The sequence below is a fragment of the Argopecten irradians genome, chromosome 10, assembly GCF_041381155.1.
Source record: "Argopecten irradians isolate NY chromosome 10, Ai_NY, whole genome shotgun sequence".
NCBI lineage: Eukaryota > Metazoa > Mollusca > Bivalvia > Pectinida > Pectinidae > Argopecten > Argopecten irradians.
In genome coordinates this window covers 21,185,750-21,203,799 of record NC_091143.1, presented here as the reverse complement: position 1 = coordinate 21,203,799, position 18,050 = coordinate 21,185,750, and the positions used below count along the sequence as shown (strand labels likewise).

The 18,050-nt window shown below is 33.7% G+C and overlaps 1 protein-coding gene and 1 long non-coding RNA gene across 3 annotated transcripts in view; both read right to left on the bottom strand.

Moving 5' to 3' along the window:
- The window catches only part of LOC138333381 (uncharacterized), a 401,614-nt gene that overhangs the window by 147,209 nt on the left and 236,355 nt on the right, over positions 1 to 18,050 (bottom strand). The window lies entirely within an intron of this gene.
- On the bottom strand, positions 3,528 to 15,838 carry LOC138333373 (carbohydrate sulfotransferase 15-like). 2 transcript variants are annotated; one of them, XM_069281717.1, is made up of 8 exons: positions 13,269 to 15,838; positions 11,366 to 11,675; positions 9,913 to 9,939; positions 8,835 to 8,912; positions 8,442 to 8,598; positions 7,876 to 8,011; positions 6,522 to 6,684; positions 3,528 to 4,688 (listed from the first exon to the last, which is right to left on the bottom strand). In XM_069281717.1, exons 1-8 carry the CDS (start codon positions 13,506 to 13,508, stop codon positions 4,519 to 4,521), a joined length of 1,281 nt encoding a protein of 426 aa, XP_069137818.1. In that variant the 5' UTR covers positions 13,509 to 15,838; the 3' UTR covers positions 3,528 to 4,518. The 2 variants fall into 2 exon arrangements, with proteins under 2 accessions (XP_069137818.1, XP_069137817.1); XM_069281716.1 differs by having other exon boundaries at positions 8,835 to 8,942; positions 13,269 to 15,833.

Below are 18,050 nucleotides of genomic sequence, written 5' to 3'. Positions count from 1 at the left end.
CACATGGAGTATTGGCGCATAATATAAGAGGAGTACGTAAATGAAATGGTTATGGACCAGTGGAGGGCTGATATAACCATCGCGAAATAATGAATGTATACTTAATAACACATGGAATATTGGCGCATAATATATCAGGAGTACGTAAATAAAATGGTTATGGACCAATGGGGGGCTGACATAACCATCGCGAATGTATGATTGAATACGTAATTAGACATGGAGTATTGGCGCATACATGTAATATATGAGGATTACGTAAATAAAATGGTGATGGACCAGTGGAGAGCTGACATAACCATCGCGAATGTATGATCGTATACGTAATTACACATGGAGTATTGGCGCATAATATATAAGGAGAACGTAAATATAATGGTTGTGGACCATTGGAGGGCTGACATAACCATCGTGAATGTATGATCGTATACGTAATAACACATGGAGTATTGGTGCATAATATATGAGGAGAACGTAAATAAAATGGTTATGGACCAATGGGGGGCTGACATAACCATCGCGAATGTATGATTGAATACGTAATTACACATGGAGTATTGGCGCATAATATATAAGGAGTACGTAAATAAAATGGTTATGGACCAATGGGGGGCTGACATAACCATCGCGAATGTGTTATTGAATACGTAATAACACATGGAGTATTGGCGCATAATATATAAGGAGTACGTAAATAAAATGGTTATGGACCAATGGGGGCTGACATAACCATCGCGAATGTATGATTGAATACGTAATTACACATGGAGTATTGGCGCATACATGTAATATATGAGGATTACGTAAATAAAATGGTGATGGACCAGTGGAGAGCTGACATAACCATCGCGAATGTATGATCGTAATACGTAATTACACATGGAGTATTGGCGCATAATATATAAGGAGAAGGTAAATAAAATGGTTATGGACCAGTGGAGGGCTGACATAACCATCGCGAATGTATGATCGTATACGTAATAACACATGGAGTATTGGTGCAATAATATTACTTGAGGAGAACGTAAATAAAATGGTTATGGACCAATGGGGGACTGACATAACCATCGCGAATGTATGATTGAATACGTAATTACACATGGAGTATTGGCGAATAATATATAAGGAGTAAGTAAATAAAATGGTTATGGACCAATGGGGGGCTGACATAACCATCGCGAATGTATGATTTAATACGTAGTTACACATGGAGTATTGGCGCATAATATATAAGGAGTACGTAAATAAAATGGTGATGGACCAGTGGAGGGCTGACATAACCATCGCGAATGTATGATTGAATACGTAATTAGACATGGAGTATTGGCGCATACATGTAATATATGAGGATTACGTAAATAAAATGGTGATGGACCAGTGGAGAGCTGACATAACCATCGCGAAGTTATGATTGGGATCAAAATAAACATGGAACATTGGAGCATAATATATGAGGAGTACGTAAATAAAAATAGTTATGGACCAGTGGAGGGCTGAGATAGCCATCGTGAAGTTTTGAATGGATACGTTATAACACATCGAACATTTGAGCATAAAACGGGATTATATAAATATTATCGGTTATGGCCCAGTGGATGGCTAACATAACTGTCTTGACATAATTAATGTGTCTCATGATTACATGTCTAAGTGATAGGATTATGTTACAGGTGATGGGTATGTTTTTGCATTTTATACAGTACACTATAATACACGCACCAAACACATCAGGTGGAATTTGTCAGTTTATCATGAAATATCTTGTATTGCGTTGATCCATCTATCTTTATATATGTTGTTATTTATCATTATTTTTTGTGTATGGAGATATTTGTTCTTTCCTTTAATAGTGTTTTGGAGTATTAATTTGTTCATGGCATTAGTGCATTTTAGTCGGCTGCAATAACCATACGACTAATCGCAATTGCAGAGACTAACAACTGCAACATCGCACCAATGTCTTTTCTCTTTACATACCTAAATATAACCACTTGCAGCTGACATACAAACGCATTAACAAACCTTTCTTTTTTGTATACTTTTTAATTTTAATGTTAAATACCTGAAATATGTCGAGTTATTTGTTGTTCATTTTATTATGATTTGATTATGTAGTATAATGATAATTCTTTCCATCGCATACTCGTATAATATAGTATTTGATCTAGTTACTAAACACAACACTTACAATTATGTCCTGGTAATGACCAAACGACTTGATAGGTTTTAGATTTTATTGTTATATCCAATATCCATTCCCAGTCCCCGACTGTCGAGGCCATTTCACGAGTGCCTCTCCTGTTATACAAATGAGATTGTTTATACATGTACATGTAAATGCGACGATATCTTCAAGACATAATTTTTTGTTTAGTGGGGAAGCGTTTTAAGTCAAGATAAACAAAATGTCATCTTTTTCGTTCGAGTACATTTATAGCGTCCTGTATGAGACACATCTCTATATTGTACTAGACAATGATTGGTCTGCTGTTTCCAACACCAATGACAATAGCAATTAACTTTTACTTTCTGACGTTAGTTTATGTGATTGCGATCTGTCATAGGAAATTATTTTTCCATTTCTCATTACGCTTAATCTTTTCAGAATACACGTAAATGTATGTAAGAATTATAAAAGTATTCTATAATTAATGAATTATTTATAATCGATCGAAGGTTCTTAGGGAAATGTTTTATTTGAAATATGCTATTCGAAAATCTACTTATGACTTTTAAATCTTGACGTATACGTTGTTTTTCTGGTACTAAATAGTTTAACCTGCACAATCATGCACCAAACATACACAAACATGTGGTGTAATTGGAGGACCTCCACGTGGCGCACCTGGGAACACTTGGTATTTCGACTGATACAGATTATATATAACAGCTTGTATGTCAAGTGGCTAATCCCCATGAAGTTAGTCTCTTCATTTCATCTGTGAATCTCCTTTAGGTGTCACCCCACTAGTTACATCAATCATATAACGTTGAAAAAACGAAGTTTTATTTTATTTGAACGCTAAATTTAAAGGAAATTGTCGGTTGAAATGTAAATATAAGGAATAGCTTTATTTACTACTTAAAACACAGATACACTCATACGAATTTGGAAATCCAGATTGAAGTTTACATTCAAAATATCAATTTGATAATGGATAGGTAAAACCACTAGGACTTCAGGATTTTTTTAGTGCAAAATGCACACCTTATTTCAAAAAGTTACATAAATGATTCATCTAAAGGAAAATTATACAAACATCATATTACAGCTGATTTTTGTCAACCTTATTTAAATAAATCTTTAGACATTAAAGTTAAGAGAAACATATATAATTTCGGTTATCTGCCCATGATTTGAATATAGAGAGGGTAAGATATAGGAATATACCTAGGAATCAAATAATATGTTCATTTTGTAATGATGATATTGAAGATGAATTCCATTTCGTTATTAAATAAACTGGGTTTTTTTACTCAGTGTTAAATGAGAACCTTGACTTAAATTAAACAACACAATAGCAAACTAATATGTAGTTGTTTTAATAATACATTACCAACTTTTCTCTATGCAAAATCATTTAGTTGGTTGTTCTCTTGTAGCATGTTTCTTGTTGACATAAAGGGATACCATGTATATGATGCTTTTCGAAATAGCTCTGTTCCAATACAAGTTTTGATAATTGTCCATCGTGTCAATTTCTAACACTTTGATCTCAATGCACCTAAAAATACAATGTGTATATACACTCAGTAGTCGAAATTACCATGTCATTTTCAAATCGATTGTTCATTGCAATCATCTTTCATATTTCGTATTATAAATTCTACATATCTCGCACTTTTAGTAACCAATGAATATCATTGTTACAGTAAATAGAACATCTGCACTGGTAACTAATTTTGATGAAAGGGACAGAATATACATATTTTCAACTAATATTCAACAGATTACTGAATTATTATTTGGATTATTATAAACACATGTTCTGCACCAATAACATCAGTCTATTGGCTACGGACTTAGACATGTTCTAAAAGCCTACCAGGAACTCATTTTATTAATTTAAACGGAGTCCATTGATAGTCCGAGGTATTGTCGCATTGGAATAATCCTCAAGCAACCCTCTTGCCGGATTTTTTTAGATAGGCTTGTGGATTGTTTTAGATAGGCTTGTGGATTATTTTAGATAGGCTTGTGGATTTTTTTAGATAGGCTTTTACTCAGAAAGGGATTTTTCAAGTTATAGCGAAAGATCCATTCACTTCCACTATAAACATTCTCATATGATTATATTGTCTTTCTGGTTGTTTTATTGAAGAATAATTTTGAGTGGAGTCGTGATATTTTGAACGGACAGCGAAGCAGCCAATGATTCAAAACCAAGTTTTGAATAATCGTTAAAATGATTCATGTGAGCAGATTTTAAGCCCTTTCTGCGTATCGTTGATTATGCCAAGAAGATAAATTGTTAGTTAGTTGTTAGCGGCGAATGACGCAATACTAATAATGCCATTTTATGACCCCCATAGAAACTTTGGATCATCCAGGAGTGCTGCGAGTTCACGATTAAATGGTTTGTAAAATTGCTCTAATATTCGTCTTGTCTCGTTATACATGTCACCCATGTGTTTTACTGAAGGCCGTCGTGAATTAAAATGAGTGTTTCCTCTTCCTGACTCAGCACCTATAATGAAATGTAGATATTTTAATACAATACGAATATCACATAGAGCATAATTATTTACATGTTTTTATTATCATTAATTTGCCGTACGCTTTGAAATCGATCGATAATGCGGTATCGAGTTTCTAAGATTGACATAAGAACATAAAACATAAATGTAGTCTAATAAAATCAGCATTTCCGAAATCAGTTTAATATTGACCTGTCTATAAAGGATCGAGATATACACATGCACAATTTAGTGTAGTTTATTATATAAATGACCTCTGTATAAAGGACAAAATAATTTACCTTTTTACTGGACAGATACATCAACCATATTAAGTGTGTTTGTATAAGGGAGGGAGTGTGTGTGTTGTAACTAAAAAGAAATTGACGTATTTTAGTGGTTTTTGTGCTTCCTATTAACATATATATTGTCATTTAAGGACGGCCTTCAATATGTGAAATGTGTTGTGGTACATATAAATAGAGATTGAACAGTGTTTTGATTGCGTTAAAGGTGGAATGAACGCAATGGTTCTACCTTAGCATCAAACAGTCATCTTACAATAGTTACATATTTGCAAAACGTACAGATGACGGTATAGCTCTGTTGAATATAACTGCTCGTTAGCGCTACATGTAGAATATGTCTTGAGACAAATAGAAGGATCAGTCTTGAGACAAATAGAAGACCGCAATATGTTTTTAGTTTATTATTAATTCAAAGCAAGCAATCTGTCATCTGAAAAGGTAAAATGTAAATTAAGTAATTAATGTTTATTTAGATTATCATATGACGCAAAATCTTACCGAAGCGTGAACTAGAAGTAGTCCGATCCTACTCTGGGTTTGTATTCATACGTCGTTGCGTTTACGCTAATTTGAACGCAACTCCCCTCCCATTGACTATATAGGGGCATATGTAAATATTCTAATTAAAATACAGATCCATATAACCACTCCGTTCAAAGGAGGATCTGACAACTTCCCATAAGGTGTCATGTTTGGATGACCTTTATACCACCTGTACTTCAGAACTATTTTAATCAGATTGTGGTACATAGTGTTGCTTGTGTGCATACCTATACTGCACACAAGATATAGTGAGTAAAGGCTGAAGGTCATAGGTCATCTTTATCATTTGTATAGAGTCACCTAACACAAAAGTACTAGTGTTTAAGTAAGTTCATGACCTTTCTCGTTAAAACACATGGCATTTTTTACTATGCAAGTAATAAAACCACAGTTATCAATATGTAGATGATACTTTATTTTGAACAGAAAAAAGAGTGTAAATAGATACATTTACAGCCTTTGCATATTATTAGATTTGACAACAGCTTTTTAATACATTAAATTATACCTAGTTATAATTACACAGTGTCTTCTCTGTATGCAATGTGTTGTTCTGAGTGGATGTCTGTAGGTTAAGATTTTTTGTTTGTTTGATTACTTTAACGTCCCTTTAACAGCCAGGGTTATGTAAGGACTGTCTCCCATGCATGCAGTGTGTAGCGTGTGTGTAGTGTGTTGCATGTTTTGGGAGACTGCGGTATGTTCGTGTTGTGTCTTGTTGTATAGTGGAACTGGCCCCGATTTCTCAAAACAAACTTAAGTCAAAAACTGACTTAAGTCATAAAATTTCACATAAGTTACATAAGGAAAAAAACTTAAGTTTTGACTTAAGTCTGCACTTTTGTTTCGAGAAATCGGGGCCAGGTGCCCTTTCCACAGTGCTATATCACTGAAGCATGCCGCCGAAGACACCAAGTATGTTCGGTATGTTCGTGTTGTATCTTCCTGTAATAGTTAAACTTTATATTTATGGTGGAGCTACAAAACACTTACGTAAACCAAGAAAGGTGAATACTTCAGATGCGACCAATGTTTGGTTCTTGGAATATTCTTCTAATGTGGTGATGAAGAATTGTTTCCTTGGGAAAACTGTCATCCAGTCCTTAAGGAATACAGAATATAGGCTACCATGCAGACCTAAATCTTGATAGTTTATCTGTCAACAAAACAAACACGTCATAAATAAAGTCATGACAAAACAAATACGTCATATATTACGTCGTGACAAAACAAAATAACGTCATAGTTACCTTCATAACACAACAAACATCATTATATATCAACCTTGTGCCTATGAGATGTTAAATTCATCAAACGAGTTCATTAATCTGATATTCCACGAAGGCGAATGGGATATCAAGTTATCTTACGAGTTTGAAAAAAAATCATATCATATATTTATATATCACATCACTTATGTTTATTTTCATACTCACGTATCCTGAATAGTTTTTAATATTTGATTCACTATAAATAATAAACAACATTTTGAGAACTACAATACTTTCAATGCATAGTTTTTAAGGATGTACACCTCTGAGAAATCAAAATTGTTATGTATTGAACTTTTTTTCTCATGTAGATTTTTTGAAAAAGGAGTTTTTGTCATAGAAGAAAATGGAAGAAACAAATATGTGTTTGTGTGCTCATTTTATAGCTTTGGCTACCAAGCGACATGTTTCTTGGAGGGATTAAAGCCGCAATATCCTAATGAAATCTTGGATATATATGGATGTTATTTCGCGGCGGTCTTCATTCGAAATATACCTGTTATGAGGAATAAGACATATTTTGTTAACAGAATAACAACATATGCTACCACTAACCCTTAATTTGAAGTTAAAACAAATGCACCATTTTCAGCCATTTTTGCCAAATATAACCCTTAATTATAAAAAGTTCTGGACAGGTATTAAACTTTTGTTAATATTGCATATCAACAGGGAAAAGGTTGCTCTTTTATCTCCTATATAAGGGAAAAAATGGTGGGACAGTGTGCTTATATTTTTGGTCCATTTAAATAATTATTTTTCAATATTTTAGAGTAAAAAGTGTAAGTGCTCAAATTTCCAAATGTAAAATCACGTGACAAAAGTGTATCGTTCTACACATTAATGACACAGATTTATAACCCTAACCTAGTAAAGATTTATATAATTTATAATATTAATATCCCAATGAATTGGTATGTGTATGTGCCACTGAATTAGCGAAGACCACTATTCTATGATTCCATGTTTTTCAGAGGAATCGAGTGCTGATATATGAGGCAAAAAATCCTAACAATATAGGTAGGTTTAGCGGAGTACCTTAAATCATGACTGCTAGATGACGATTAACAGCTTACCTTGTAAGCGCAGTGACGTATACTATGCTTCGTTAGACAGTTCTTAAATTTATCCACAGACAGCCTAGTTTTTTTATGAAACTCCTCCTCCGACTTGCTTTTCTTCGGTGAGAAGAATAGGTAGTCAGAATATAGCCTATAAAAATAACAACAACCAGAGATCATTGTCATATTATTAATCGCGTATATACATATTAAGGTATAAACATTGTACACATAATTATATAAAAGTATATGCTTAATAGCACCCCCACCCCCGCGTTATATTTTATGGATGTGAAATTAAGCTCTCGTACAGGGTGCAAGAAATGCATATACATGTAATATAAAATCTAGAACACTGACACTTCACGAAGAGTTCCGCTTAATGTGCCTTGCGATTAAAAAAAGTAATATCTTGAAAATGAAAATGTACATTTAATTAGATATGACTTGAAAATGATTGATGACGATAGTACAAGTTCTAAGTCTGACAATGGAAAGGAAAGATTGATCTTTTCTCTGCCTTTTCAACTTTAAATTTCAAAATCCAAGATGGCCACCTGTTCATTCTTGTGGACTCTCACCGATCAACAGGATTTCTAAGTATGACCAATATTTTCACATCCGGGAGAAGGTGGCGTATGAAATGAGCGTTTATCAATCCTGGTTCCTCGTCCTTTTTATTCTCCGGGAACGCCCACCACCAAATATGATCCCACAATGTCACCGGAGTGCCTTCTCCTAGATACATGGAAACACAATTTAATAACAAACAATGCATCGCTTTCAAACAATACATTTAATGCACAATTTTGGTACATTATTGTATTCTACTGATAACAAATTATGAATCTGGGCGATATCTTAACTAAGAATAGTTTTTTGTTATATATGGCCCATCAGTAGCTGACTTTGATTGATGGACGTCAATTGCAATCGTTGACATAATTAACCATGGAGAAAATGCATATAATTACCAGTAATGAAGTTCGATTTCTGTTCGTCATTAGCATTTTGTATCAATGCGGCCGCTGCATCAAACTGGTCGACATATTCTGTAAATGTATACGGTTTATCCGCTGCAACTAATATAAGATAGTCACTGTACGCTGTTTTTTAATAAATCAAAATGCTCAATTAATATTTAAATACAATTCGTTAATTAGATTTTAAAAAACGAGGTATCATGTGAAGCAGTAGAAAACATTTTAAACTATGACAATTACAAAAACAATATTACAAGGAGACACAACACGAATACACCGCAGCCCAAATTTGTGAAACAAGCTATTTTTAGTAACAATAATCTTTTTCATTTGACCTTTTGAACCCAAATTCTATCCGAAGCTATGTTATCTCCTATGTTATCATTGTATGAAGTTTTAACATATCCTGTTAATGTGTTCTCAAATTATCGTCCGAAAACCATCCCAAGATGTATTTTCTCATATGCTACCATTGTGTGAAACTTGATCAAATTCAACGATGTTTTCTCAAGTTATCGTCTGGAAACTAATATTTTGTGAAAAATCTATTTGAAACAACAGTGACCTTTGTAGTTAACTATTTTACCCCAAATTCGACCCTAAGCTGGATTTTCACATATGCTTCCATTATGTGAGGTTTGATTAAAATCTGTCGATCTTTTCTCAAGTTTTCATATTATATGGAAATCAAATCCGGACAGAGAGACAGACACTAAAAAACAATAAAAAAAGGCCGATTCTAGATGAAAATCGGCTGAAATTATGACATAAAACAATGCCTCTACTAAACCTATTGTGAGTCAATGACAGTGTATTATTAGAGACTCTATGAAGCTATTTTAAAATATCGTCAAACTAGCTCAGATAATGCAAACACCTCGCCAAAATATTTTTCGACAGCAGGGATATCGGTTACATTTTATACACCGAAACGTTATAAATTGTAAATTAATTTTGCTGTCACAAAACCTGTCCCGTTTACTAATATGTAATATAATGACTGTTGAAAGAAAATATTTCATTCATAATAGCAAAATCCAAGACATAGACTGTACGATCGTATACTTACGGTTGCAAAGCCCTTTAAACTCCGGATCTGTAATGCAAAATTATCAAATGTAATTACATTAATATTGCATTTTTATTTCATCTACTGTACAAGTGAAATACTTTAAAACTACACTTTTAATGTATATTAAGACACTGAGTGGTCAAGTTATACAATATATAAAAACGTTTAGTGTATGTTCCTCAGCATTTTCTTGCGACACGGGTTTTTGAGATACCAAATCGACGTGAATAAAGTCTGATTTATTTTCGATTCGTTCCACCTTCCACTTTGCAGCAAGTTTTGTGACGTCACAAGGTGCGACAATTCGAAGGTAAAACGTGTTTTACTAACGTCGTGAATGCATATGGTAACCCCCGTATTAGATGTATATATTGGGAATGTCCCCACTACTTTACTACTATTGTCGTTTTGTGATTAAACAAGCTTACAGCAAGTGTTCAAAGCAACACCAGTCCACTGCCGTCAATAACATTTTCTAATCAATGGTCAGATATTATTGCTGAGTGTTGCTATCATTGTATGAAGTTGGATCAAATTTTGTTGATGTGAATCATCAAATTATCGTCCGGAAATTAAAATTGTGAAACAATCTTTTTTTAAGAACAGTGACTTTGTAGTTGACCTTTTGACCCCAAATAAAATCCCAAACTGTCACCATATAAATAAAAAAAACAAGCCGAAACCCATATTTGAATCCTCTCAAGACAAACATGTGCTCCGAAATACGTCTTACTTTGCCACGACGTACCACATACACTACACGTGGCAGCTTACAGGATGTTGTTTTAGTCACTTAGTCTCATTCAGTCAGACTCTTGATGATAGAGACGTTCTGATTGTGAGTTCTCTCCCCTCTAAAGATCCTTACGTCAAAACAAGTATACGAGTTATTTCCCTTTTTATTTGACGAAATCATGACATTAACTTGTACTAATATTATCTGTCTTTATTTTCAACAGTTATTAATTAAAGAGATTATAATCATAATTAATATAATATATTTATTATAAAGAATAAACATATGTATGAATGATTTGAATGTCAGTATGAGGGAATCAAATTTGCTGAAGTTATGTATTTATTTGTAAAATAGTATACGTAATATGCATTTCTTGAATAAAATATATGTTTAAAAAAAATCCCAAGCTGTTATCTCCTACGTTACAATTGGATCAAGTTTAAACAAATTATGTTGATGAGTTCTCAACTTATTGTTCAAAAACTTACCTTTATAATTGACCCCAAATTCATTCTCAAGCTGTATTTTTTTTGAAATGCTACGATTTTGTGTAGTTTGATCCTAATCAATTAATTTGTTATTAACAAAAGGCTATCATTTGGAAACCAAATCCGGAAAGAGCGATGAAAAAACAGACGAGAACATATACTAAAGTGTTTCCCTCCCACATGTTTCACCGGCAGGCGATTAACAATACATTACAATGCTTACACTGACAATGGCGTCTTCTGGAGAACCATTCGGGCTCTTTGAGCAAGCCTGCTTTAACATCCGGATGGCTCGCAATGCGTTTAAATAGGTCGGTAGTTCCACATTTATGCTGACCCACTAACATAAAATATGGGAGGCAGCGAAGCAAACGAATATTCTTCGTCCTTCTTTTCCTGTCCGAACATAGTCTTTTTCTCGTTTCGTTAGAATGCCTGCACAATATATCCATCCAATGCTGTCTTCGGTCATGATCATCACCATCACCATACCAACATGGATTTTTTAACTCAGGAAGATATACGGGTGGTTTCTGCATAACATAAAGTTGACAAAGAACAACTAGGGTATATACATTAGTAAAGTTGGTAAATTATGTTTTATTGCTTTTCACTGCCAAACGCTGCCAGTTTCAACTTGATACTTTTCTTTTTCTCTTATCTTGTTAGATAATTTGTTGTTACATTTTGCCTACATATTTGTGATCATGATATGTAACTATTCATAGTCTTTAGAAAATAATACAATTTTATGACATTAAACATTATTTTGATACCTTTTTCGATAAAAAGGGAACCCTGTCATTCACTTCTACTGGCCAAATTTAATTTGGCCAAAGCACAGGCCGCTGGAACCTTTTGGATTTTTAAACATACTTCAAGGGTTTGCATTAATATTGCCACAAATAACATTTAATTTTTAATAAAAAATGGTTCATGGGCAAATTTTTATAGCTCGTGAAAGAGATCCTTTTGAATCCCAATCATATAACAATGCTATCCCTTTTGAATCCCAATCATATAACAATGCTATCAATACGATATGGCTATTCGTGTTATTCAATGCTAAGTTTCAGAAAAGTGGTTTAAATGAAAGTCGACATATTGACCTCTTTTGGTTCTTCACCTCAGACCCCTTTTGGGCAGCTCTATCATTTGCACAATTTTGAATTCCCACCCTAAATGGTCGCCAACATTGCATAATGAGTGATATCCTATGCTTAGTTTAAGAAAAGAAGTCATTTATATGAAAATAACTAAATTGACCCTTCTAGCCCCGCCCCTTAGGCCCCTGGGAGTCAATCCCAGTGTTTGTACAACTTTGAATCCTCACCCTATTAGGATGCTACCATGGCATTGTGAGTGCGTGCTGCAGAAGACTTTTAGACAGACAATTGTGTCGTCATTAGAGCTACAATGGGTGCCTTTTATTGCTTATGGAGTAAAGAAATGTCTGTGTAAATCATAATTAAAACGTCATTTTATCTTACTTGTTTGATATCACTTACTTACAAGGCAATAAAACTGAATCTTATGAAATATCAAATATCCAGCGAGACATTATTTTTTTCACATAATAATAAATATGAAGGAAAATTATACAGCAAGTCTATAAATTTTGAATTGAGGTCTTTTAAGTGGTAAAGTATGATCGTTATGCATCTTTTGAGCAAAAGTAATATATAAATGCACGTATACGCTTAAAATAATTGGAAAACTACAACAAAGTATAGAAAACTGTGTCCAAGTTATTTTCTGAAGCAGTACTCAACTACGATATACAGGGACCATTTCGTACCCGGCCGAAAGGTACAATAGGCCGGGTACGTATTTTCCTTCTATGCGAGTGCTTTTCCATGCTTAATTTCAGAGAAATCATTTATATGAAAATAACCAAATTGACACTGTTTGGCCACACTCCCAGGGTTCAGCCCGACTATATGTACAATATTTAATCAGTACCTTGTAAGGATGCTACCAGTCAAATTTTATTAAATTACGAGCAGCGGTTATTGAGAAGAAGTCGATTGTGGATGGACGGACGGACGGACGGTCGCCACAGTATCGTAAAAACTCATTTTTTCGGACCAGGTGAGCTAAAAAGTATAAAATCTTAAGTAACTTACCCTTTTCAAAAGCTCAAACGGACCAGATCTTCTAATCCATTTATCTTCAATGCGTTTTGTGTTGTTCCTTTTTAGAACTCTCATAGATCCAAAGTCATTCATTTTATACTTTGGATACAAGTGTAATCTGTTGAAGTCGTTGTCAAAGGTTATTTTGTAGACAGAAAACCCCAATACATAAATCGCAATCAGCGTACCAAACATAGCACATGATTGCTGGATACGTACAGTATGCATCATCCTGTTTAGGGGTCACCGTTTCAAAAACTTAGTGGGCTGCAGACTGGTTATAACTTTCCTGTCCTCATCATCCTGTAAGATAAATAACACTTTTCAGTAAAAGAAATCTCAATTGATTTTATATGTCTAACGGGACATTTGCGATGTTTATGTTACATATATTAGCTAAAATTGAAAGAAAGATCTTTTATCTGCTTTTTTATCTCACCTGAGACGAAGTCTCAAGTGACCTTTTCTAATCGCCTTTTGTCCGTCGTCGTGCGTCGTGTGTCCGTAAACAATTTATATTTTCGACTTCTCCAAAACTGCTAAAGCAATTGAAATGAAATTTTGCACAAACCTTCTAAGGAATAAGGCTAATAGGTCCTAGGGGGCTGTTGGAGGGGCCAAAAGGGACAAAATGAACTAAAATTTCAAAAATATTCTTCTCCACTCACAGATGTGGTAGACTCAAACACTCTTTATAGATAAAAAGGTCTGAAGGTTCTTTACAAAAATGTGAATTGTATGACCCTGGGGGCCATCGTTATCCCCCGAAGAGGGGGATGAGTTGACAATAGTTTGTATAGGGAAAATACTTTTTTGAACATTATTTGGTCATTTGTTGTAGGAAATGGCCATTGAATCATATTAACAATTTTCCCATGACTGACCGTAAGGGGCCTTATAGGAACGGAGTCAAAAGGTGTCAAATAGGCTAAAACTTCAAAAATATTCTTCTGAAATTCTGGAAATTGTAGAATCAAATACTTTTTATAGATGGAAAGGTCTTAAGGTCCAAAAAAATGTGAATCATATGACATCGGGGTCTCACGTATCCCCCTGAAGGAGGGGGTCAAGTTTACCTAAGTTTATATAGGAAAAACACATTTATGAGCATTATTTGCACATTTTTTTGTAGGAAATAAGTTAAACATGATTAGAATTACACGTATTAGCCTAAGATACATGTATAGCATCTTAACATCGATATCGATAAAAATTCAAAAGTTCTTCTTAGGAGTTCTCAGGTTTGATGGAAGCAAATACTCTTCGTAAAAAGTCAAATCTATAAAATCACTTACCGACTTCAAGGACTAGTGTTATATGTCTTTGTTTCATTCTACATCTATATCTAGCTCAGGTGACCGTTAAGGCCGATGGGCCTGTTGTTAAACTTTAACTATGTAAATTCAAGATGGAGGTCTGCAGCATTATAAAAATATAGAGCTTATATAGAGCCAATACATTTGAGAATGAGCTCTTCAGTACTTTCTGAGAAATAGCGGTAACAATCTTCAGTTATCAAAATAGAAGATAGCGGTCGGTCGACTATTTTATTGACCGAACGGTTCAAAAATGCAATATCCACAATTAGGACCCTAGAGGAATCAACATATCAAAGTTGAGAAAGATCTCTCAGAACTTTCTTTACAATAGATGTAATTATGACGAAAGGCGATTGGACCAATACAACTATCAAATAAGTTAATACTTGCTTACCTTTTTTGCGGCTGACGCATTGTTTGGTTTATTAGATAAACACCCTATTAACAGCCAGGGTTATTTAAGGATGAGTGTTGCGGTGTGTGAATGCTTGAATGTTTCGGGATGCTGCGGTACAATCATGTTCGTCCTGTTGCCTTGTAATAGTGTAACTCATCTCTAAACACAATCATATTCAAATACAAATCATTATCATCTTATCAAACGTAGAGATAATAATGATTTGTATTTCAGTGTGGTTTTTGGGCGAGATGACTACGCGCGTAAAAATAATTCTGACAACTTTTTGCAACTGTTTCGTCCCCAAACAAGTTTCTGACAGTAGTGATAATAAGAATATGTAGTTTGATCAGATTGGTGGATAACTGAACTCGCACTTTTGAAAAGGGAGTGGTACAACTTTGGCTTTAGTTCGAACCCAAAAGTTAATGTAGATGTGTCGGGAAAATGTTATGTAGTTACAGTATAAAGTAATCGATGGTACAAGAACTAATCTTTTGTACAAATATCTGATAAAAGAAATTACACTCTTGAGCATGACTTGAATTCTTATGTGGTTACAGTATAAAGTAATCGAAGGTACAAGAACTAATCTTTTGTGCAAATATATGATAAAAGTAATAATTACACTCTTGAGCATGACTTGAATTCTGATGTGGGTACTGTATAAAGTAATCGATGGTACACTCTTGGGCATGATTTGAATTTTTAGAATTTTACAAAATTTCTTCTCAATTTTTTCTAGATGTAATCGCTCATAACAAGGGTAGTGTAATGCAAATATTATTAGGAGTTATAAGTACATAATATGTAGATTCCATTTAGCATCATCACTAAGTGAAAGATCAAGTATGTAAGCGTTTTGTTTTCAGTAATTAGATTATTATAAAAAAAAAAAAAAAAAAAAAAATAACAGGATGTTTTTTTTAACATTTTCCTGGAACAATTACATATGCTGTTTAAGCAGGGTTATATTGATGTCCCATTTTGTGGCCCATGTTTTAGTATTATTGGGATTATCTGACAAATTGTGGCATTGTTGTCACTTATGCCATATAAAGAAGTATCATTAGAAAATATGTTTATAGTGTTTAAGACACAATCAATCATATAGTTTATATAAATTAAGAATGGTAGCGTTCCTAGCCTTGAGGAACTCTTGTTTGAACCGGATCGAAAGATGAGGTGTACCTTTCAATTGGAACTTTTCTTTCTAGATGATAGAACCAATAAACAAAGTTACCTATAACTTCATATGAATGAAACACCGTGCAGAAAATGCATTTGATCTGAAGTACATGGGGTATGAAGGTCATCCGAACATGACCCTTTATGGGATGTTCTCAGATCCTTTATTGAACGGAGTGGTATAAGGATATGTGTTTTAATTAGATTGTATAATTAGACACATTAATATATACCATCTTCCAGATAGATGATAAAAATTATACCTGTTTCAATTGTCTTGTTATAACAGAGAGTAAGAGAGAACAATACCTACGGTTTTAGTTTTGTTTTATTATTTTAGGAATTTTGTCAGCAGGTTTGTTACCATTCAGTAGAAATGATTGATCTTTAAGTATTACAAATAGAGTGGGTAAATTTGTTGGTAATCTCAGGTAACAGTTCCACATCTTATTCAGAGATAGAGGATATGGATAAACAATACTTATTTTAACACCAAGCTTTGTCAAATGGGTGTTGAATGAGAGCGTTAAAGGGACTAAATCGCTAAAAAATCATGTAATAAAAGATAAAAAGAATTATAGGACTTAAATTAATTGTAAAAGTTGTGTACTTTGTGTTAATAACAATATTTAAAAGTTTGTATAACAATTTTGTTCAAAATGGAGAAAAACTGAAAATAAATAGGAACGACCTAGTCACTATTTCATATCATTATCTTTCGGCGAGTGTAAACAACCCCTATGTGCATGCGCGACGCGTGAACATTCCAAACATCCGATCGAAGGAAATCTCATCTGTCTAATGGACATATCTGCTATCGACTGAAAACACAAATTTATCGACTACAGGTTCCTGATTACTGTGTTAATCTAATAAACGTTGAAACGTATGCAAAAGTTTTGTGAATAGTTTCTAAGTGTAAATAATCCTATACTGTACAGGTTTTTGTACAGTGTAGCCATAAAGAAGGGTTTTCATTATATATATATTATGGTTTTATACTTGCTTCTCTACATTATTTTATTTTCATTTGTCATGATATTATGTACTACTCCGCTAAACCTGCCAATATTATTAGGCTTTTAAAAAATTGGCCTAATATATAGACTTTATAATAAGAAAAAAAATGGGGAAAAACTATTAATATAGGCATGTTTAGCGGACTAAGTAAGTACGTGTATTTCTTTTATCATTATATCAATATTTGACATTCCGTATACATTATATATCCTTAGTTATAATGTCTATCCGTCTAATGACTTTATTTTAGACAATTTTCCGCTGCGTGGCGCATTTCCTTAAACGTTCATGTATGCATATAATGTTGAAACGTTTAACAGTAAAAATTCAATACACATGAACTAGACTAAAAATGTCAATCAAGGGATTCTACGTACTATTTTAAAAATGTATCTTAAAAGATTCATTTGTTTTTGTTTATATGACATAGCAAGACAATTAATTCATTACTATTTTGAGTTAAACAACAATGTGCCGATGGTGTGAAGCCGGTATGTTCAGATCGAGCAAAGTTGCATAATGATATGACGGCATTCACAATTATCATTTCTAAATGCAGGTAACTTTAAATAAAAAAGTATCATGTTAAGAACGCTTTAAAATCATTAAAATACATCGTAAAACTCATCACAGCCATTCTAAATCTTAATATTTTTACCCGGGGGAGACCCCCGGACCCCCTCAAACACCAAATTCTCGCGCGTTCGGGCGCTCCCACATTCATCAAAATGCATCGTAAAATTCTAAATCGTAATATTTTTTCCCGGGGAAGACCCCCGGACCCCTCAAACACCAAATTCTCGCGTATTCGGCGCTCGCAAATTCATCAAAATGCATCGTTAAACTCAT